This window comes from Lycorma delicatula, chromosome 9 (assembly GCF_047948215.1).
Source record: "Lycorma delicatula isolate Av1 chromosome 9, ASM4794821v1, whole genome shotgun sequence".
Classification (NCBI taxonomy): domain Eukaryota; kingdom Metazoa; phylum Arthropoda; class Insecta; order Hemiptera; family Fulgoridae; genus Lycorma; species Lycorma delicatula.
In genome coordinates, this window is record NC_134463.1 from 31,977,220 (window position 1) to 32,001,249 (window position 24,030).

At 29.0% G+C, this 24,030-nt stretch overlaps 1 protein-coding gene across 1 annotated transcript in view; it reads right to left on the reverse strand.

Annotated features, from left to right (window-relative positions):
* Positions 1-4,838: 4,838 nt before the first annotated feature.
* Positions 4,839-24,030, reverse strand: part of LOC142330073 (uncharacterized) — a 32,395-nt gene continuing 13,203 nt past the window's right edge. The window contains exons 5-12 of the mRNA XM_075375122.1: positions 20,831-20,944; positions 18,922-19,068; positions 18,074-18,297; positions 16,935-17,143; positions 14,636-14,819; positions 10,295-10,500; positions 7,948-8,352; positions 4,839-4,961 (exon numbers count right to left, since the gene is read on the reverse strand). Coding sequence (XP_075231237.1) covers positions 4,937-4,961; positions 7,948-8,352; positions 10,295-10,500; positions 14,636-14,819; positions 16,935-17,143; positions 18,074-18,297; positions 18,922-19,068; positions 20,831-20,944 — 1,514 coding nt within the window. The 3' untranslated portion in view covers positions 4,839-4,936. The remainder of the gene's footprint in view (positions 4,962-7,947; positions 8,353-10,294; positions 10,501-14,635; positions 14,820-16,934; positions 17,144-18,073; positions 18,298-18,921; positions 19,069-20,830; positions 20,945-24,030) is intronic.

Here is a 24,030-nt window from a genome sequence, read left to right on the forward strand (position 1 = left end):
AGAAGAAAGAGCACTTATGCAAGTACACTAAAGAATTGGAAACTGGTTAGGGGAATGGAATCTTGACAATTGGATTGAAAGGTTGAGAAGAATAAGAAAGAAAGTTGAATTTAATAGATGAAGTGAAAATTGGAACTACAAGTAATGAAGTAGAAGGCTTGGGTCAGAATGGATAGAGGCAGCAATCATGGTATTTGTTAATATAAGGAGAAGGGATGATGGTGTGCCATAGTTATTAAACGGTTCATAAATACAGATATAAATCATATTTCATAGTTCACAGTTCATATTATCATAACATTCACAATATTAAGCTAGTTCCTACTGTAAACAGAATGAACATGTCACTTGTAATGTTTAATTGGCCAAAATATGCTGCTGAGCAGTAGTATATTTGACTCAGGGATAAATGTAATGGAAACCACTTCATTTTTTCTAATCTGAACAGTTTTCCTCATGTGCTTGGTTGTGCCTTTTTTAGACGAGACTTATTTCTAATGTTAGATTGCCTAAGACAGCAAGTTACGGCAATAATGAATCGGTAAAACTGGGTCATTGGCAAGAAATAATAGGAGGCCTAATTTTACCTGATAAGACACTTCAGCCATTAGGATGTCATGCAGTGATCACAATGCCTGAGTCAGCCCATAGGCTGAAAACCTACTGACACAAGATTGCACTGGTTTTCTAAGTCTTAGGATCCTCAACATGGAAAATGCAGTAGGGTCACACCTGCAATCACAGAACCAATACTGGGGGTAAGAATCAAGGAAAATGTAAGAGGGTTGGTAAGGAGGAAAAATGATCTATTCATATGACAAAAGAAGACAGTAATTACAGGTGACTATTATGTAGTAATGCTACATTCTTCAATTGTATCAAGTTTGTTTTTTGTTTAAATTATGGCTAGTAAATGTAAAAATTCTTTCAATAAAGAAAATTATTTAATGATTAGAAGAGATAAATTAACCAAGTTTATTTTTACTGTAATTTTAATCTGGCATCTACAGTAAGAACAATATGGAGGAACGGAGAAAAATTACTGAAAACACACCACGAGAGAAACAGTAATTGCAAAAAAGATACAAGATACAATTGCAAAAAAGTAATAGCAAGTACAAGAATACAGTAGTTTGGGCAGCAGGTTGTAATTTCTAGTGAAACCACTGAAGTAGTTTTTCAGAGGTTTCAGCAACAACAAATTCACATTTTCTGATAGTGGCTCAATTTTGAAAACTTAGTGGAATTCTTTGCTAAAATCTGGGTACAGAAACTTTTAAAGGTTTCGATAGCTAGCTGCACAGATTTAAACCAGTTCATGGTTGGGAAAATTAATAATAAATCAAAACATGCTGAAATTAATGATACTAGTCTTGACTTGAAGACGTGTGGCCTAGAATACATAAAATTTATAAGAAGAAAATACATTTTTTATGCTGATTTTGTTAGGATATTTTTTTTTAAATGTTGCTAGTATAAGACACTATTGTTTGAAGGTATATGCAGTAAGTGGAAAAATGCCAAAAGTAAGAGAACTGCTCTAGCTTTTACCCATATTACTGGAACAGATATGGTAGTTAGTAATGATACAGACATATAAAATACCTGCAAGTTTTAAAAACGTTAAATTGCTATGTGTAAAACTGAAACAATAAATCTACGTGGAATATTAGTTTTTTGAAGAAAAAGTACGAGAACGGGATACTGAACCAAAAAGAAAAGTTCTTTTACTGGTAGATAAGTGTGGCTTACATACAGATATTAAAGAACACAAATTAAACTCTATAAATGTACTGCAACTGATGGAACAAAATGTTAAAAATCTTACAAGCCATTAGATATTTCTTTGTCTCATTGAAGAAACAGAAAACAGTAACATTAACACTTTACCATGCTACCAATATTCTTCAAAAGGCTTGGGGCTTGATTACAGTTTCTGAAGCTGATGGAAGTGACGACTTACCACTCGGTGAATAGATTAAACATTTTAATGTGCTGAGTACTTCCTAGTACATTTACCTGATATTGATAAATGTCAGACCTATGGCAGGATAGTTACAACTGAATTTAATGTAATGTCGTTGAAAGCATCCTTATCTTCAGTAACAAATGTAGCCAAGAAGATAAAGAAATTACAAACTTCCAAACAAGCTTTGGATACTATTAGGTTTATTTTGATGTATTTTAGATGCCACTATATTGATTTCTGTTTGCAACAGCAGGTACTGAGTATAGAAAATATGATAAGTCGAGGATTATTACAGATTGAAATGTAAACAGTAAAAAATTACAAAGCGACTTCATCTCATTAAAAAAAAATATTGTTTTTTAGAAGTACATTAAATAAGTAAGGAAACTTAAAATAAAGCTGTGATTTTTTAAAAAAAATTACTTTTCTCATAAAAAATATTATAAATCTTAATTAAAATTAATTATAAAATAAAAATTAACCTTACCAACAATTTATATTATATAACTAGTGCTATTGATCATTTGATCAACCTTACAAAAAATTTTTAATTTTTTTGTAATTTATAACATAAAGCTATTTTAAAATATTAAAAGCATATTAAAACAACTGAGACACTCTTACTCAACTAATGTAATTATTTTTATACATGACGACCAGTTATGCTTTTAATATTTTTAATTTATGTTTTAAATTATGAAAAAAATTTTCTCCTTGGGATGGTTGAATGACCAAAAGTGGTAGGGATAAAATACAAATTGTTGGTAAGGTTGATTTTTATAACTAATTTTATATTCCAACGGTGCCTCATTTGAAAATTTAACTGAGTAAAATGTTTTTTTTTAACCAAGAGCCATCCAGAAAGTAACATAGATTTTGCTACTGTCTGCGGTGAAGGAATGTGGGTAGCAGTTCCATCTTTGAAGTCATGCCAGCCTGATTCACTATGAATCGAGCTGTGCTACGTTAAGGACTGTTGATTTTGTACATATTATCTTGTTAATTGTTTAAAATGTGTGCTGCTATAGAAACTCCTGCCAGTTGTAAAAAAGAAATCATTTATTATATCTCTTTTGGAAAAAATTTACTTAAGATTTCATGTAGTCTTTTGCATGAAGTTGTGACAAAAAGTTGGGTTAAGTTATGTTACAGGTTGGGTTGGCATAACTTTTGCACTAGATGAATATCAAAATTTCTTTCAAAACACAAATTACAGTGTATGCCATCTGCTTTGACTTTTCTTGAGGTATTTGTCATGAAAGTTAAACCCTGTTTGATTAGATAATAACAGATGAAACCAGAGTCTTGTACATGAATGTTGAAACAAAATAATGTATGAAATGGGGTCACACACTCTAAAAAAAATTGCAAAAATGATGGAATAGTGTACCAGCTAGAAAACTGATGGCTACTGTTTTCTGTGACAGAAATGTATTTTGAGACCTTAAAAAAGATACAGAATGCAATATAAAACAAAGCAGCATGTTGACTTCTGAGATTTTCTTCATACATGCATGTTCACATATGGCTCACTGTACTTTTGGGAGGGTTTGGATGGGAGAGTTTTTGAACATCCTGCATAGAACCCAGATCTGGCACTGAGCAATTACCATTTGTTCCATCACATGTAAAACTGGCTGGTAATTAAGCGCTTTGATGGTGATGAGGAACTCCAGAAAGGTATCACAAAATGGCTGAAAAACTAGGAGGCAGGATATTTTAATGAAGGAATACAAAAAATCATCCACAGATATGATGTGTTAATTTATTTGGCAACTACAAAGAAAAGTAGTTTAAGGATCTATTTTCAAATTGTATGTAGATCTTTACAGCAGCTATTATTTTTTTATACCAAAACCTGAGTTACTTTCTAAAGTATTTTTAAATTATACAGGATCTAGTATTCAATATATGTTTGAAAAATGGTTCTCTGCAAATACCCTGGAGTAGTTCACAGTCCTACATTCTTTGACATATACTTATTTTAATTAAGTCTAATTGTATTTATTTTTGACATAGTATTTTAGCAGTAAGCAACAGCATGTAATTTGTAAAAAAGACATTTTATTTTTAAACTGCAACATATTGTAACTACTCTAATTAAATTTGTCTATAAAAGAGAAATATTGTGGTCTAATTGGGTTTGTTACCGAGAATTTACAATATAAACATCAATGGAGAAGTTCAGAAAGTAGTTAAAGAATCAATATACGACCTTTTGGTAATTACCTAGCATTTAAACTCTGTTTCCTGTGCATGATTGCAAGCTGACAACATTTAGGAGCCACACATTAAAACAATTAATTCAATAAAATTGTAAGACAAAGAAAAAGATTAATGTATGGGACAATTGTTTCTTTTTAAATTAAATATAAAAAAACACCTTACAATTAGTAGAAGTTTGTACTTTCTACAAAGATTGCCCCATGAGCAAATTTTATCTTAAGTTATTATACATGAATTATTAAAAAGTGAAGCAAATCTACCTTATCAGCAAATTAATTTTGACTTCTTGAGATCTTTCAGTCCTTAGGCCATAGTCAGTATGAGTATACTGATAACTAGCAATCAGCTCATGACTGCTTAATCTTTTAATTCTTTAACTTTATTTTATAATAATATTTTAATCCCGTGATGATGGTCTAAGGACTAAAAGATCTCGAGAAGTCAAAATTAATTTGCTGATAAGGTGGATTTACAATTTTTAATAATTTATTAATATATCAGTGGTAACCTTGAGAAAATGATTATTAAAATGAATTAATCATATATCAAATCAGCAAAACCTCCCCAAATGGAAAACTAACAGAGAGAGGGTAAATTAAAGAATTCAAGTGTAAAAATACAGTGCAAAGTAAAATAAATAACATTAAAATAAAGAAATGTTTTATTACAAATAACAGTTCTTTTAGAATATTGCATAATCACTTACACTGCTTTCAGGAACATGCATTATTTGATAATGAATTATTTAAATAGTAAATTTATCAATCTGTAAATAACAAATTAACATAATATAAGTAATATTTAGATTTAATCTTATGTTTCATATACATTTATTTTGTACTGATTAAGTGTGATAAAAAATATAATGAATGTTCAAACAAAAAAATGGATAATGGTAAAAAACTTATTAACATTAGTCCTGCTCGAAGTATTCTCCACTTGAACAAACTTATCCCATCCTTTTTGCAGTAGAAGACTTGTTTTAGAAGTTGTCTTTAGTCACACTGCAATGACTGCTTCAATCTCCTCAATCAATTCAAAATGTATCCCTTTGTTGATAATCTTGATTTTGGGAAAGGGCCAAAAGTGCACAGCACCAGGTAGGTAAATAAGGTAGATGAAAGTGCATTATAATGTTTTCATTTGACAGAAATTGCAATGTTATAAGTGATGTGTAACACAGATCATTGTCATGGTGGGTGGATGAAACCTTTAACATTTACACATTTCTCAGATTGTTTTTAATGCTAATTTTATTTTAAGTATTCTAATAAACCCTTATAATATTTATATTTAAACATAGTACTCCTGGGTACAAACTTGCATCATACAATTTGATTAAGATTAGAAAAGGCAATCAACATGACCTTGATGTTAGATCCTAATAGGTTTTACATGATCATAGTTGTTTTCATGATATCTGACACATGTGAAGTGGCACAATCTTGCAACTCCATGAGACCAACAATAATGTTATTTTAAAAAGCACTGAACACATTTTGGACTTGCCAAATTATTTTGGACTTTTGGACATTTTGGACTTGATTGTTCAAATTATTGAAATGTTTTTAATGGAAACATAAGGTTTAGATCCACAGAAATTTCTCTAACAGTCAATTGCCTGTTTGATTAAATTATTTTGTTAACTATTTCAATATTTTCTTGGGTTTTTGATGTTGAAGTACATCCTTCCTCGTCTGTAACCAGAGTTTAAGTAATCCTTCCTCGTCTGCAACCAGTTCACAATCACTATGAAATCGCTTGAATCACTTGTAAATAGGCTTCATCATCACAATAAACTAATTTTATTATTTTATGCATTTCTTTATCACTGGGTTTTAGGAGTTTGAGAAAAGTTTCTTGTTAATGTTTTTTTCGCGATTCATGATTTGATATACTTTTAAAGCATACCTTCTTTCAACTCTCATTCAAACAATCTGACAGTACCAAAAAGTTGAAAACTTGTCACGCATTGTTACTAAGGTCTGATGTCTTACTTGTCATATTGAAGCTTTATAATCTTTACTGTTGGGTGGTGCTCAGCAGCAATAGTCATGGTATTTTGATTATAACTCATATTTATATAACAACATTAAACCTGTTCACTGCCTTGTATGTATAATGGATATTGAATAATATTTCTGAAATGCCATTAACAAATAGGTAAACCACTGTAACTCAAAATTTAGTTGCTTTGTGCCGCAACAATGGTTTGTATAATCCCTTCTATAAAATTATTTGGAATAAAAATATAATTTTTTTTCACTCCATTTAAATACATGATTCAGAAAAATATACTTCTATTCCAATCCAAAAAATAAATATTAATTTAATTTAAAATTGAAGTTACTTTACTTTTGTGATTGAAATTCATGACATGAATTAAATATTGTAAACCCTACAGGAAAAATTAAATGTACAAAAAAATAATTATTATTCAATGTTAAAAAATTTCAGTTCGCACAATCAAAAATATAAATTATATTAACATTTTATAATTATAATTATTATTATTATACCTTCATATATTTTTAAATTCTTCTTTTTTTTAATAAGATATATACTGAAAAGTAGTACTAGAAATTAACAATTACTTTACTAACAATTTTTTTTTTGGCAACCATATAGTGAGAAGTCAATCTTACTTTTCATAATAAAAGAGTTGGTAAAAACTGAACTTTAATTAGAATAATGAAGGAGTATCTTTCATATCAACTATAATGAGTTCCGTTCAAATAATCTACATGAAGTTTTCATAATTATTACTATAATCATGATTTCAATTAATTACTTATATAAATAAAAATAAATGATTACTATAATTAAAAATAACAAAAGATCTCTAGCAAACAAAACAAGAAATTATTTCAAATAAATTTAATCCAGAGGGGTTTTTTTGAGGGGGGGTAAAACACACTTTTGCATTATCATCGTCCTGGTCAAAATAACAAAAAGGCTCCTTCTTGGATACTAAAATATAGTTAAAAATATGATGAAAACTAAGACAATAGGAATAAAATTGAAATAGTAAAAGAAATGTAACAATTAGGATTATATATGTAACACGAATAACTAAATAATATCAAAATTTATGGCGGGTTAAATCTTACGAAGTATTTTGATTCTTCTTAAAAGTAACAATACCTGCTCCAGTACATTCTTATCATTTCCTAGGATGCAATGAATGTTTCTCGGTAATTTGAATTTGCGATGTAAGGTTGCATAACATATGCAGTCCACAAGGATGTGGTCCACAGTCAAGTGGCAGTCACATCATATGCACACTGGTGTGTTTTCTGCTGATATCAGGTATCCATGAGTAACACTGGTAGGTCCTAATTGCTATCAGCACATGACCACTTCCTCTCGGCAAACTTTCCTGCATGAAGAGTCTCCCGGTAACACCATATCTCTGAAGTGCCAGAGTTTATTATCCACTCTAGCAGTCCAGTCATCTTGCCACCTTCTTTGAAGTGTATGTTTAATGGAATTAGAGATCAGCAGAAACTCACTTGTGTTCTAATTATTTAACTAAGCGATCGTATTATGAATTTTGGTGACGAAAGAATGTCTAGAATACAAATCTTCTAACACTTGGAGTGCTCTACATGAATCACACTACAGATAAGGATCCAAAGATAAGGTTTAAGAAATTTATAATATGTAAGAAGTTAAAAGTGAGGTTCTTAGGTAAAACAAATGCAAAATTTTATATGCGAGTGTAAAAAAACAATACTTGAAAAATACATCACTGAATGGTACTTGAAGACTGGAACTGTTCAAAAGTGTTTGAACCTAATGCAAAAGAAGTTGATGCAACAACATCTGATAAACAGGTATTAGTTTGCGGAAGTGGTGGTTGTGGCTGTAATGCCACAGATTGCTGATCTTGCGGTTGATGTTGAGGTACAAAATGTAATACATGATATGTATGAGGTGTAGTTAATGTATCTTCATTGGTAATTGAATCAAACAATGACTGCATTGCAACATCATTAGTATGAACTCTTCTCATATGTTCTCGCCAATATTTTTTATTTTTAAAATTACGACCACATGTTGTACACTTAAAAGGACGATCAGTGGAATGCGTTCGTAAATGATCTTCATAATGACATTTTCTAACAAACCTTTTTCCACAAGTAGAACAGTCATATCTAGAAAAAAAATAAAAGAAGCAAATGGCCATTAATATTATGTAATTAATAATTTTTCATACTAAAGCAAACAAAATCTCTGTCTATCTCTCTCTCTCTCTGGAATAATATACTACTGTCAAACAAAAGAATAGAGGAATACTATTATACAAAATTTTATTGCTAAAATGAACTTCATGTTATTTTCTATATTTTATGCATATTAGTTCCATAAATTTAGAAATATAAAATACTTTTGAATAGAAATTTATTTTAAAATTTACTTTAAAAATAATTTTATATTTAGATAAATTTATATTAACAGTACATTCTTGTGCCAAATACCATAGCACATAAAAATACTAGAATAATCCAGTACTAAAGAAAAAAACAATTCCTTTAAAATTACTCCACTCTAAATGTTTGCAGCTGTACAGTTCTTAGTATATACAACACTCATGCTAAAACCTTTTTCTGTTTTCCAATATGGATAACTCTGTTATATATGCATACAATCATTTTTTTGTGAAAAAAATGAAATAAGTCACATTTGCATTAGGCTTGCAAATGAATTTGCATCATACTTGATTTGCGTGAATTTTCTAGTTTAACATATAACGTATAAAATTATGTTCTTCAGTTTGCACTGTAACAGTATCTCCCATGTAGAATGTGTTCTGCCTCCCACAGTTCAGTGTTTTAAAAAGTTGAAACATGCATAAATGTTACTTACACTTGGAGTAATGTTTGATATAATAATTTTTTTTCTTGGTAAGTACAAATAGGTTCAACTAACAATTTAGAAAAGTTGAATATTTAATACATTTAAATTTTGAAAAAAATATCTGTTAATTATGAATTATTGTACTATAATAAAAATGCATCTAATTTACTGTAACCACGAATAAAAGTTATTTTACTAGTTCTATGAGTATCTTTATCTCTGAAAAAGTAAATATCAGTAAATCAAGGTGTTATCTGAATATACAATCACAATTCACACATTGACTGAAATTTATAACTTTCTTCTTCAAATTGTAATGCAAGTAGTCAAATTTCAAATTTCACATCACATCCTAAGTGAAAAAAACTTGTTTGTTGAACTTTTTATCAATCTTTGAAAGCAAAGATTTCCTACATAATTAAAGAATTAGTAATTAAAACTCAAGTTTTACAGTTTGTACAATTTTTATTTTATTTATTTATTTTTTTGGTTTGATGAATTAACTCACTACATAAGTATGAAGCTTGTGCATGGGAAAATGAAAATGGTAATTTTCCAGCGTGTGAAAAATGCCATGACTTACCAAAATTCAAACCCAGAACCTCCGGGTGATAGACTGAGACAAGTGTGGTAGCGTCTCAGACTTTCTTATATTTTTGTCCACATAAGTATTAAAAGAAAGAGCTAAAAATAAAGAATACCACTATACCCTTGTTCAGCTCCTTGATTAATTAAAATTTCTCATGATTAGTTCATGACATTTGCATTTTTAATCTTTAAAAAAATTGATGGGATGGAAAGGACAGCCCGCCACCTGTACACACACACAACAGACAGAGAGAGAGAGAGAGAGGGAGAGAGACTCTATATATATATATATATATATACACATAAAATTTGCCAAACCATGTTAAGGTCAACTCTATTACATTAAATGTCTTTTCCAAATATACAAAGTTCATACAAACTGAACATTAGATTATAATCCTACCTCTTCTTAACAGGAAGTAGAAATAAATACATTACCACTTTAATATAAATACAATTTTTTTCAATGATAGTGCTTCCATTACCAGTTTATTATCTAAACATAACTGTTTTATTACTTAAATGAGCTCTAAAAAATTAAGACCACTGAAAAAGTAACCATGAATTATATAATATACACTGTAATACATACTAATAATAATAATTACTATTTTTTATATTTATAAAATATAAAAAAAAATTAATATTTACTGATAGTTTCCATCGTGTAGTTGAAGATGGTACATTAAACCATTCCTACTCTTGAACCCTTTCGTACATTTAGAACAAGATGCATTGGCAACAGCAGGTGCAGTTGATCGATCATTACTTATAGAAGAATGTAATAATGTATGTTTTTTGAATGAATCCTTTCGATGAAAGCTCTTGCTACAAATATTACAAGTAAATCGAGGTTCCTGTTTTGATAAAAATAAAAACAACAATAAAATCATCAATATATATCAACATAAATTTAAAAGATACCACCTCTTCCTATTAAAATTAAACATATGTTCTAATTATGCAAGCAGCCGATGCACACTAAATCGTTAACGCTTATGTTTCTAAACTTTCCAAATACATTAATAACTGATTTTTTAAAGTTTTATTGATAATTTAAAAGTATTCTTTGACATTGTTACCTTTACTTTTCTTTTACTTTACCTATTTATTATTCTGAATTGTGGTACTTTAGTTAACTTCTATATGATGATAGGTATTGACACCAAATTTAATTTAATTTTTAGTCAATAAGTAAAAACATGCCTAACTACTCGTAGGTCAAGTGTATGAATGAACATGAAAGAAATCATAAAAGTGATCAATTCAAAATTTAAATTTTGGGTCTAAATTTTAAGTCTTTAAATTTTTTTAAATAAAAAAAAAACACCAAAAAAGCACTTAAAAAACTGAAAAAAAGAATTTTTAATATTTCTTTAAATTTTGACTTTAAGAAGTCAAAATTAAAAACAAATAAACGACTTGATAACCCTTAATTTGGTACCAGTTCTTTCAGTAGAAATCAAATGAAGACTTGAAAATGTATAATTTTTATTATTATTATTATTTAAAAAAGGTTTGGTTAAGCTTTAAAAAAACTTTTTTCCATCTGAAAAAATAGCTGCTTGCAAGAACATAAAGGTGAGAATACCTTTATCTTTATTTTTCATGTGAAAATTTTCTTCTAAAGTTAGCAAGAATTGACTTCCTCCTAATAATATAAAATTGAAATCAGTTTAATTAGGATGGAATGTAGGAAAAAAACATTTGCATGGATTCATGTTGCAAATTGATTTAATTTAGAATCTCATTTTAATTTACTGAAGTTAAGAATATTGAAAACCTAAGTTAGATTTCTTCATGATTAGCAAGTCAATTCTAAGCAAAATGGTAAATCCCCCCCCCCCCCCAATGATGAATGTGGTTTAATTAAAAAAGGACATTTTTTCATCCGCATTATTATATTAACTAATTCAAAATTATTGAACAACTACTAGTTTTGTAAAACAGTGTAATTAAGTAAAAAATGCACAATATTATAAGCTACTTCCTATAAAAGGCCAAGGCAACCATTGGACTGGAGTGCCGAAGAAGAGGATGAGGAATCAGGAATTTTTATTAAGGGTGATGCAGGGAACAAATCTGATGAAGATGATAAAAAAGAGAGAAAAATTTTAGTAAGTGAACACTGTATAGGATTTGCATTACAATGAATGCTAACATACACAGAATTAGAAGAAAAAAGAACGAAGATTTGAAATGCTAACGCATCAAGAAAGGTTGACTTAATCAAAAGCTGAAAGTACCTTTTATACTAAAGAAAGAGAAATGAAGAATAATCTTCAATGATACCTGTCGCCAATGTAAATATGAAGATTTGACATGGAAAAGACAATTTATTTGATGTGTAAAATATTTAAAAAGTATGCAAATATATAGTTCTGTGTAAACTGGGACATGCAGGCAACTGCAGCCCTTGATTCTTGAGTAACAAGCACAGGCTTGTTACAACTCTGGATTGCTAGGCCTGAACTGTTAATTGAACTCAACAACGGAATAGTAGATAGACAGACAGTATCAAAATATAACCAAGAGTATAATAAAGTGACTTGTGGGTGACCCATATGTCATGTCACCCTGTCAGGGAGAATAAGATTAATGGTGTTAAGACAGCTTTTTTTTAAGTTCTAGGATCTGATTCTTATGTAGTGTGTAAAATTTAATTAAAAAGTATTTATCTTATATTTACAATGAAATATAATAATTCAAATTTTCAATTATTCAAAATCTAATTTCAACCAAGAATTTAAGGATAGTCTGCATATTGTGTTAAAGAATAGCATTTTGGAAAAGGAATTACTGTAAGGTTATTGTTTATGGTATATGACTACTACCTTAGTCAAATGCAATCAAACATGAGAAATCCATACAACTTACCATTATTATTATTATTATGCCTGTACACTGCAGGAAGATTTTAGTCTTGGTAGAAATTACAGATTTTTAATTAAGAGCTCTGTAATCAGTTGGTGTTATTTTATCACACCAACAGATAAAATAACATTTCCTAACTTGATAAAATACCTAGAATGATTTGATAAAATAACTAATATATGGGGGTGGTGAAAAGTTCCAAGCCTGATGGCATTAGTATGTCTAATTTCTTGATGGCATCATCACATGATTCCATTCTTCATAAATTACTGTAGGCATTTCAAGTCACTGCATCACTTAGCATAGTATTTACAGTCTATCAAAGTGGAGAATTAGGGTGTTCTTTGGAAAAAATGGAATAACTGGTAATTCATGCAGTGATTAAATAGTTTTTTCTAAAAGGCTTAAATGCAAAGGAAATTAAAGAAGAACTTGATACAACATTGGGAGACTTTTCTTCATCAATACAACAGTTAAACGCTGGGTCAACACGCACTAGTGATGAAGCACGCGTGGACACCCTTCTGAAATGACTACACCAGAAATTATGGAAAAATTTTATAAAACTGTTGTGGCAGATTGATAAGTGACAGTGAATGAGGTAGCAGAATCTGTAGGGATGTCAACAGAGCATGTGCACAATATCTTACAAGAACATTTGGGCATGAACAAGTTATGCACTAGATGGGTGCTGTGTGTGCTCATGCCAGCCAAAAACAGTGCTGAAAAAACATTTTAAGCGTTTGTCTTAAGCTCTTTCAGTGCAATCCAGAGAAATTTTCAGATAGCTTTATGAGAGCTGATGATATTTGGGTTCATCACTACACTCCCAAGAAAAAAAAAGCAGTCAAAAAAAATGGGTTAAGAAAGGTCAACCTGCTCCAAAAAAAGTGAAAATGACATTATCCTTTAACAAAGTTATGGCAACTGTTTGTTGGGATGCATATGTAATAGTTTTCATTGATTATCTTAAAAAGGGTAAAACAATAAATGGTGAATACTATGCGAACCTACTGCAGCATCTCAGCAATGAAATTTCAGAAAAATGACCATATTTGGGGGAAAAAAGTGCTTTTCTGTGAAGACAATGTTTGCAGTTCACACGTCAGTCATCGCAATGGCAAAAATCAATGAATTATGGTTTGAATTGCACCAACACCCTCCTAATTTACCTGATCTGGATCCCAGAGACTATCATTTGTTTCCTAACCTAAAAAGGAGGGAAGAGATTTTCAACCAATAAAGTTATTGCTGCCGTAGATTGTTATTTTAAGGAGTTGGATAAATCGACATACCGAACTGGCATAAGCAATCTTGTGGAACACTGGGCTAAGTGTATAGATCTTATTGGTGACTATATTGAAAAATAAATCAAACTGTACCCAGAAAAATGTTGCTTTCTTATCCAGGCCTAGAACTTTTCCCCCTGCCCTCGTAAAGAAATCGACTCAACATGAATTTATTTGGGCAGTTTGAGTGATTTTATTTTAGCTAATTCATTAGATCCTTTGAATTTATTCCATCTTGTCTGTCAATTACAGGGGGTAACTCTTGTCTGTTAACTCAGTTTATTTACATTTATGAATTTTATTTGCTTCAACAATTTCTTTTAGTTTTAAGTTCTTAAGCTGTTCTGGTAAGCATCTCAGGGGTGCTATGTTTAAATACCACTTATTGTTAGTCTGTTACTTGTGTTTTTATTTCAAATGTTGTTTAGTATTAAGTTTTCCTTCTGACTTTTAAAGAAACGATATTAAAAATTAATATGACATAATAAGTGACAGCTGAATCCATTGAAGAGAGCTCTTTAAGTGAAAAATGGAGATAAAATTTGGTCAGATGTAGCTAGAAGAGTTATATTTAGTGAAATTAATCACACTAAATCTATTTCTTTTAATTTATTGTTAATATAATATTTTCAATATATAGCAAATTCCAATAAATTATTACTTTTCTGAGTTGGATTTTGATGGCTGCATGTATAGGTACTCAAACACCAGTAATTTAAAGTTATCAATAAATAAAATCTTTCTGTCAGTTCCTTCAAATCTAAATTGACAAACTCCATTGTACAATGAATGAATAATATAAACTTATAATAATAACAATTAAATATACCTGAGAATGAGTGCGAATGTGAAAATTCAATTTAGATTTTAATGTGAAACGTTTTGAACAAATATGACAAACATGAGGTCTTAATTGTAGTGGTGTTAAACCGGCAGTATGTTTCTGCCTTTCATGATGCAATAGTGAAGCTTTTTCTGTGAACTCTTTGCCACATGTTGGACAATTGAATTTTCTGAAATATAAAAAAGTATACAATTTTTAATCCGTAAACATATGTATGTGTGTATATATATATATATCTCCTCAAAAACATGGGCAAAAAAAAAATTAATCATAATAAACTACACAAAACTCTCATGACCTCTCTCGTATATAGAGGTGTATCATGAAGTTCTCCTAAGGTGTATCAATGAAGTTGTCCTAAAAATTTCAATATGACTTCATTTCAACAGGGTATCTGAAATCCGAGTGAAATCTGTCACTAGCTGTAACTCATAAGTGAAACATTGTAGGACATATGAACTTTTTCCATTATTTTCACAAGAAGAATAAGGTGTGAAAGTCTCGAGAGAACCTCATGATACACTCTGTATGTACATTGGTAACATCATATTACCTTACTTTAATTCAGTACATAGTCTAATAAATAAACAATGAGATATCAAGGAATGAAATGGATCAATCATTACCTATACTAAAAAAAAAATCCCTCCTCCATCAATAAACTAGCAGCAACATCTAGCAATGCTTAGATTGATCTTTACAAGATTTCTTTTGGTATGACTTGAGACTAGATGTCACATTCTATTGATATCATAAGTGCAAGAATATACTCTTTTAGTTGCAGGAGGAAAAAATTGAAGTAATTTTGCAAACACATTTGTTTTAGAAAAAAAATTCCTGATCAATCATGAAGAGTGAACCAACTGCCAGCAGCTGTATTTGAATGGATACAATGAATCTTCTTTCATAAGCATTGCAGAACATTCACATAAAAATGTCTAACAAGAGAAAATCTTGTTCAATAATTCCTCTGCTGTAATAGAAATCCACAATACTTTTGGTAATCTTAATGATTTTAATTCAGTAGCTTCAATGTCAAATTGTAGAACCAGAGTGAAAACAAATTTCATCCTGTGCCATAAACAAATTTAAGGAAAGGTTTATTTCTACATAATTCTCTTTCTTGCATATTGCACTTGTCATATTTTTGATCAACTAACTAGTATATGATAAACTAGGAAGGATCATTTTAAATTTAAATATTTTTATTTTATGTGTGTGTATATATATATATATATATATGTACTAGGTAGTTTATATTAAAATTTTATATACAATGTTTCATTTTGATCGCCCTAGGCGATTTTGTAGTAAACTATACGCACAATACAAAAAATAGACCTAAACAAAAGTTACTCAAGGTCATATAGTTAACCATCATTGAGTGTTATATGAGTACTGGATTCTTTGCGCAGATATTTACAGTCACTGGTTTCTAAGTTGTAAGAAGTTGTCTGGTACTGTCTTGAATCAGCAAATTGTGTTAATTGGATACGTATGCGATTAACTTCTAAACCAAATTTATGGCCATATGACCTTCAAAAAAGTTTAAGGTCATATGTGTGACCACATATTCCAATGGAAAATGTTTTGCTCTTTACATTGGTGTGGTCAAAAACAGGTCATTCCATTTGAAAAAAAAAATAGTGTTAACCTTGAAATAAGGTCAAGGTAAAATCCAAGGTCACCATGAGGTGTTCCCCTCCAATCTGAGTAACTTTAGTTTAAGTCATTTTTTTTTATTGCGCACAGTTTATGAGAATATTGCCTGGGGTGATTAAAATGAAATGCTCTGTATAAATAAAATTTTCAATAAAAGTAAATAAATGAAAGTTGTTTCCATCACCAAAGAAACAGTACACAAAAGCCACAATTTCTTTTAGATATGAGTAGGTTTCATTTATTCTTTAATCAAAAACAAAAAATCAATAAAAACAATTAATAAACAAGAAAAATATCTACGGTGATATTAATTTTATATAACTCACAATGTTGGACATCTTCAATTTCAGTTTTATTATAAATAAAAATATAAAAATTAGTCAAGCCAAACTAATAATATTTTGTAATAATATATTCGCTAAAATGGCTGAAAAAAACTCTAAATATTTAGTTGTATGACAAATAAAGTTGGATGTATATTAGTAAAAATAATACACCAATTACAAGAAAAAAATGTCTCCAACAGAATTTATGAGCAATTCCATTACAAATAAATATTGTAAGGTAAATACCTAGGAAACAACTAAGACAAAGTAAAATGAATTGATATCAATAAACAAACCTGGAACTTTCACTATGATGACGTTTATTATGTTTAGAGAGCTGATTACGAGTTGCAAACGATTTAACTGGGCGATTACAGTCAGGAACATTACAATGATACCAAGTAGTAAGAGGATTATGCTTAGTTTTTGTGTGCCGCGTCAATGCTCTCTGTGATTTAAAAGTTAAATCACACTGAGGACAGGTAAACTGTGATACTTCAATCACCTGAAAAAAGATTTACATAAATAACTTATTTTAATTTTATTTTCAGCACGTTATTCTCAAACACATTATTTTCAGAGAGTGTAAGGTGCCAATTAAAGCTTAAATACCTCAGATGTTTTATCTAGTCATCTTTTGTCATTGATAAGCTAAAAATACATAGATTTCTCTATTGATTGGAATGTATACCTAAAATGTTTATTACTTTTAAGGAGAGTCTGAACTGTCACTATTGAAACCTAGGACTCGCCCTAGGCCTAGGTAATTTACTTCAAAGGGGAAGGAGAGCACTACAATAAATCAACAACAAAAGCCTTATTTTATATTCAAAGATTAATGACGATTTTTTTTTAATATTAGACAGGGACTTACCGATAGTGAAATGTATAATTTATGCTGGTATACTAAGCTGATTACATGAAAAGAAGATTCAGCTGGTTTCATGAAAAATACCTGTTATCTTTAATGGGTATATATCCATTAAATGAAATCCAGACTTTAGAAATTGGCACCTGTTCCATATTCAACACCTTTCCAAAGACAGCAAACCTAACTTTCCTTGGTCTATCTTGAAATACCAGATCAAGAATACTGTAGTTGATATATAAATGTATGCAAGTTTATATTATTAAAAGCTCATTTGAACAGGCATGTTTAACTGATTTAGAGAGGGAATCATATTATATGATCAAGTCATTTTAAGGTTTAGTTTGATCCATGATCCTCTGTAACGTTTTCTGTACATGAATGTATGGCCTTTCTAGGAAACTAAAATCAACAAAATTGTCTAGAGGCTTATGTTAATAAGCCTTATGTTAATTTACATATAAATATGAGTTTTTATAAATATGATATAAATAATCTCTCTTACTCTAAGACCATATTTATGAAGTGGTAGCATTTATATTTTAAAAAAAAATTTAATTTAAATACCTGCGTTCGAGAATTTTCAGAAACTGGGTCTAAACAACAAGGTGCAGCCTCAGTAGCAATATTATGAGATTTATAATGTGCATTTAAGTATTGTCTAGCAGAGAACTGTTTTCCACATAATGAACAAGAATACTGCAGTTCAGCATGTTTCTTTTTATGAAAATTTAATTTTGATTTTGTAGTAAAACGTTTAGAACAAATATTACAAGAATGTGGGTAGTTACCTGAAAAAGAAAAAAAGTAAAAATTAAGTTTTTTAAACTTACTTAAGAAAAAAAAACTAAAACCTCTATACTTTTAAGGAAAAGTGGTAAACAGAGAAGAATGAAAAATAATACCACACAGACAGTAAAAAAAGTATTTCTATTGTATGCAATTCATAGTAATATCAAAAAGCAATGAAAAATGCTGCATAGCTTGCTTGTAATTCATTAGAACCACACAGCATAAAGTAAAATTCTGAACAATATTGTCATGGGCAATATCCAAGACAAACATACTTGTACATAATACAAATGATTATCTCAGCAATAAAAAATATATTGATTTTTCAAAGGCAAAAAAACAGATGAAGGTAATTAAAAAAGTTAAGATATGAATGGACTAATCTCAAAAAGAAAACAATAACTACACACTAAGACAACTACTATCATTAACTAATAAAAAACTGAGAATTATGTAACTTGAAAAAAAAACCAAAACTGCAAGAATTTTGTCTTAGTTTCAACAATTATTTTAACACTAACAGAATTTGCAACAGTGAAACAACAGAGCAGAAAATCATATTCAAAGCCAAAACAATTTTTTTTCATAAATAATAAATTTCAAGAAAATTTTAAAACACTCACGTGTATGAGTTAATACATGTGTATCACAGGTTATCTTCTGTGTAAAACTTTTCCCACAAATGTAACAGGAGAATGGTTTGATACCTCTATGTCCAGCTAAATGAGTATCTAATGCTGATTTACGAACAAATAGTTTACCACATTCAGCTGAAAAATTAGATTTTACATTGTACATTACATAATATTTTAAGTAACACTTTATTACAAACTAAAGAAAAATAAAAAAATGTTAGTTAAAATAAAAAGTGATGTTAATTTTTTAACAAAAAGAAAATGAAAACACTTTTTTTATAAATTAATTTAGTAAAAATAAAAAAACATGATGGATTTTCATCAAGTAAAATAAAAAAATAAGTATCCAGAGATTAGTTAATTTTTTAGAAAAGTTTTAATATCAATCCATTTAAAATACATAGAAATATGTTATTTAGCTTCACTGTCATACTTCTATACAGATGAGTCCTATTAAAACTTTATAGAGTTGACAGAAAAGATAAAAAAAGTCAAAGAAACGTGCTAAGCCAAAAATATAACAAGTATCTGATTACTAGTATAAGCGAGAGTTGAACATGGAGGATACTTGTCACAGGCTGACCTTGAACACTACAATAAATCTGCCAAAGTGTCCTTCTGGTTTATTTGAGGAAGATTTAGTAGTGTCTTAAAACTGATGCAGTACCTCTTGTCACATCAGAGGATATTCAGCAATAAACTTGCATCAGACCTGGTCAGAACTTTGCAAAAAACTTACTTAACATTAAGGACAGAATTATGAATCCACAATGATGCCACAGTCTTAAAGAACCCAAAAATCAAAACTATCTTGATATTATATCTAAAGATAAATACTATTTATTTGGTTTTATTCAGTTCAATTCATTAATAGGATGTATCAGGCATGAGACAGATCTCATGTGTTTCAATTGTACCAAATTTGCATGAAAAAAACATTTTTTTTTTATCTGACGAATAAAAAAAACAGTGTCTTGTAGTTCACTTGAGCTTCTTCAGTGGATTAAAAACAACAAGCACTTAATAAAAATTATCATAATTGGTGTGAATTTATGGGTATAATCTTGAAACTAAAATCAAGTCTCCATACTAGAAGAGCCTAAAATCCACAAAAAAAAAAAAATGCTAGAGATGTCAAGATGATGTTGGCAGTGGGTTTCTTGGTCAAAGAGATTTGTGCATCATGAATATGATTTCAGGAAAGACAATCAACAAAGAAATATTACTGTCAAGTTTTGTAGTGTTTGAGAAGTGCAGCACAAAAACAACATTTGAATGGCAAACTTTGTTTAGCCACTACAACTTGTACAGGAATTTCTTGCTAATTGTAACATTCTACAAATTTAACTACACTATTCAACAGAACTACTTCCCTGTTAATTTTCCTCTTTTCAAGAATAAAATGACATTTAAAAGAAAACAGATTTCAGAATTCTTCAGAGATAAATCGGAATGAGATGCTATTTCCAAAAAAAAATATTTCATTTTATATGATGCATTGCTATTTCTAAAGATGATGTCAAAAAATGCTTGAGCATTGCAAACAGCGCTTGTGATGTTGGTGACATTGTAGGCGACTTGTAATGCTTGAATATTTTTTCTAAAAAAATATATAAAATCCAGATACCTTTTTAAAAATACAAATAAAAATTAAATTTGATTAAAAAATTATAAGATAATATAAAAACATTAAAATTCAAAGACCTTAATAAAGATAATTTTTTATACATAGCACAGATACCTGCACAATAAAACTGTTTCTCTAGTCCTGAAGTTCTGATTATTCTGAAATACTGAACTTTAATAATACAATAAATCATCAAAGGATATTAAGAACAATGGTAGTAATACTACTGAAAAAATTAATATGTTAATAAAAAAAGTGATTAATACTTACGACATGAATGGGCTGATTCAGTATTTAGATTATGTTGCCTTGTTAAATGGGCAGCTAGATTACAACTCATTGTAAATAATTTGCCACAGTGTTCACAACAAAAAGGTTTAACACCTGTAATTAAATTTTACAAACAATAGTGAAAAATAACTAAAATCGATTTAAAGAATTTAATGTTCAGTAAACACTTTTCATCTGACTGATACATAGCTACTTCAGCCTCTAACCAATCTCCTACAGTGATAACACATTTGTGGACTGTCTGGTAAAACTATAAACATACTGTCTTTTAGACAAATATGCTTTATAGAAAAGGTTTTCAATCCTTTCTTATAAGACAAAAGAGGCCAAAATTTACATGGCACACATCAAAATTTTATTTTGATTTAAAGAAGCTTGTTTTATATTTTAAAATATTACCACTGCTGATAATGTTCATTTACTTAAACAGGTGGATTAAAATACCAAAATAATATTCTCGTGGTGTCTCTGTAAGTGTGAAAATTCCTTTTTCGCAATCAACCACAATTACATTAATCCAGTATTTTTAGATAGGAGTTACATTGTGCGATCATTTTTTAAAATCAATAATTTCTCTGGGTTTTATAGAAATAACATCCAGATAGAATATTTCTTTTAACAGATAACAAATAAAATATAAACCTGAGCAAATTTAAATTCACATCAGTAATTTTAAAATAATGTTTTTTATTCTTCAATCAAACACAAATGACTTGTCCACTAATATTAATAATCTGTTTCATTTAGGATCTAAATACACACATTTTTAAATATTGCAATAGTCTGTTTTTCATTCATTTCAACAAAGTTGAATTTTAATATGAATGCTTTATCAGTACTGTTTAATGAATCTTCTTCATTCACTGTTTGTTTTTAAGAAATTCATTTTTTGAAGTGAAGATATCAATTAATGGGCTAATTTTTTAATTCAGCGATTATAATTAAAGATTTTGCATCTTGAAGATTATTTATGAAATATAACTTTTAATTCATTTTTCTACTCAAAAACTCTTGAATGAAATTATTTCTCTAGATAATTAAAACACAACTTTTTGTGGAAAATAAAGAATGATATTATGATCCAATTATATCCTACATACAGTAGAAAAAAATCTAGATCCAGATGTTTAGCTTTAAATTTACAGATGAAATTAAGAATGAATTGTAACTTAATGGGTAACATTTTAGCAGCAAGATGTTCTTTTATGAATAAAATAAATTATGTACAATTTATTATTTGATTTATAACTCAAACTGGATGTAAAATCTTTAAATTTTCCAAACATTGAATTTGTACCAACTTTAAAGTTATATAATTTTTCCAAAGTGCAATGTGCAATTTATAGCAAAACAATTCATGACAATTCACCACGATAATGCATCTGCTCACACTTCACTGCTTTTTTATGAATTTTTGGCCAAAAACTACACCATTATGATGTCTCATCCTCCATATTCACTAGACATGACCTTTGGCTTCTTCCTATTCCCCAAGTTGAAAAGAACCATGAAAAACATTTTGCCAATACTGAAGAGGTAAAGACAGAATGGCTGAAGGAGCTAAACACCATACCAGAAATTGTGTTCCAGAGGTGCTTTGAAGATTGTAAAAAGTATTGGTACAAATGTATTAAACCTGAAAAGGAGTACTTTGAAGGTGACAAAATCAATACCATCAATAAAAAAGATTTTTTGAAAAAAATAAAATTTTGCGTATTTTTTTATCAAACCTTGTAAACTATATTTCTATTAAATAAATCACCTAGCACAGAATATTGAGATTAGACATAACTTACCTTACTTTTCCATGAAAGTACTTTCATGGGATCCCGCATCCTCAAGTAATGACTGAAATAATTCTGTTACTGCATAATAAAAATTTAAAAATTGAAATCCTACAATAATGAAAATTACATATTAATTTAAACAATTGATGCTCTGTAACAGTTTTTGTAAGATCATCTGCTTCAAATAATTATTATGTGATTTTTCACTATATTATTTTTTTTTTAATTTTTATGATGCAATAATAGATTTATTTCCATCATGACTGAGGATGCAAAATCCTGCAAAAATACTTTCATGAAAAATTAAGGTAAGATATGTCTCATCTCAATATTCTGTGATTGGGAGGTTTATTTAATTAATTTAAATATATTTTAGCAGTACAGAGGAATAGTATGAATTTTAAAAAGATTAGTTTCAGTAAAATTATATTTCATTAGAATTTTACAATGAAATGTGAATTTCCTCAATTTACATTTTAAAATTAAGAACAAATTTTCAATCCCACATGAATTCTTAAGTAGTTAAAAAAATCTGATATAGAATTACCTGACGATACTGAAGATGGCAACATTAAAATAAATCAAAAGACTGTACAGATGGAACATTAAGAAATCCCTAGAGAGGAAACCTACTATTACAAAGACAAAATGAAAAGTTGACTAAGCAGATTCTGGCGTTAATGAAATTAACAAAGAACAAATTTTAGGAGCAATTAAAACACCTATTATCAGTTCAAATAGGCAAAACTCTATCAAAAGAAGTGTTTTGAAAAATAAAAAAAAAATATTCAAGAATAGCATTAAGTGGATTTAAAAGTGAAAGCTTAAACAAATTAGAAGATTAAAAATGAAACTTACTGTATGAGCTTCTCATAATTCATTCAACATGAAATTATGAAGGCTACATTTTTTACACTTGGCTCCAGTGATGTGGAATTATTTTAGAAAGTATCATTATAAATGAAAATAAAGTTATTAGAAAAGAGGAACGTAATATAATTTCAAACCTTTAAAATAAAAGAAATTGAAAAACAGTGAAGATATAAAGTATTAGAAAAAGAAGTGACTGAAATATTAAATGAAATTCAGATGGACAAGACTGCTTACATTTTGAACATCATTATATATATTTTTTTAAAAGCCGATTGTTAACTTATAAAACAATCTGTTTACTAATATAAATATAGTTATTTTTAAATAGTACCCTGGATATTATTTTGTTTGTAGATGCTATTCATGAAAATCAATAGGTTGCATGAGAAGTTTATAGTTTTTAAATCTACAGGCATAGAAAATTATTGGTTTTATTATTTTTTTTAAGGATTAATGGTGAATCAAGATACTAGATCATGATTGACAATTGAATTAAAAATGAAACATATAAAAACTTAC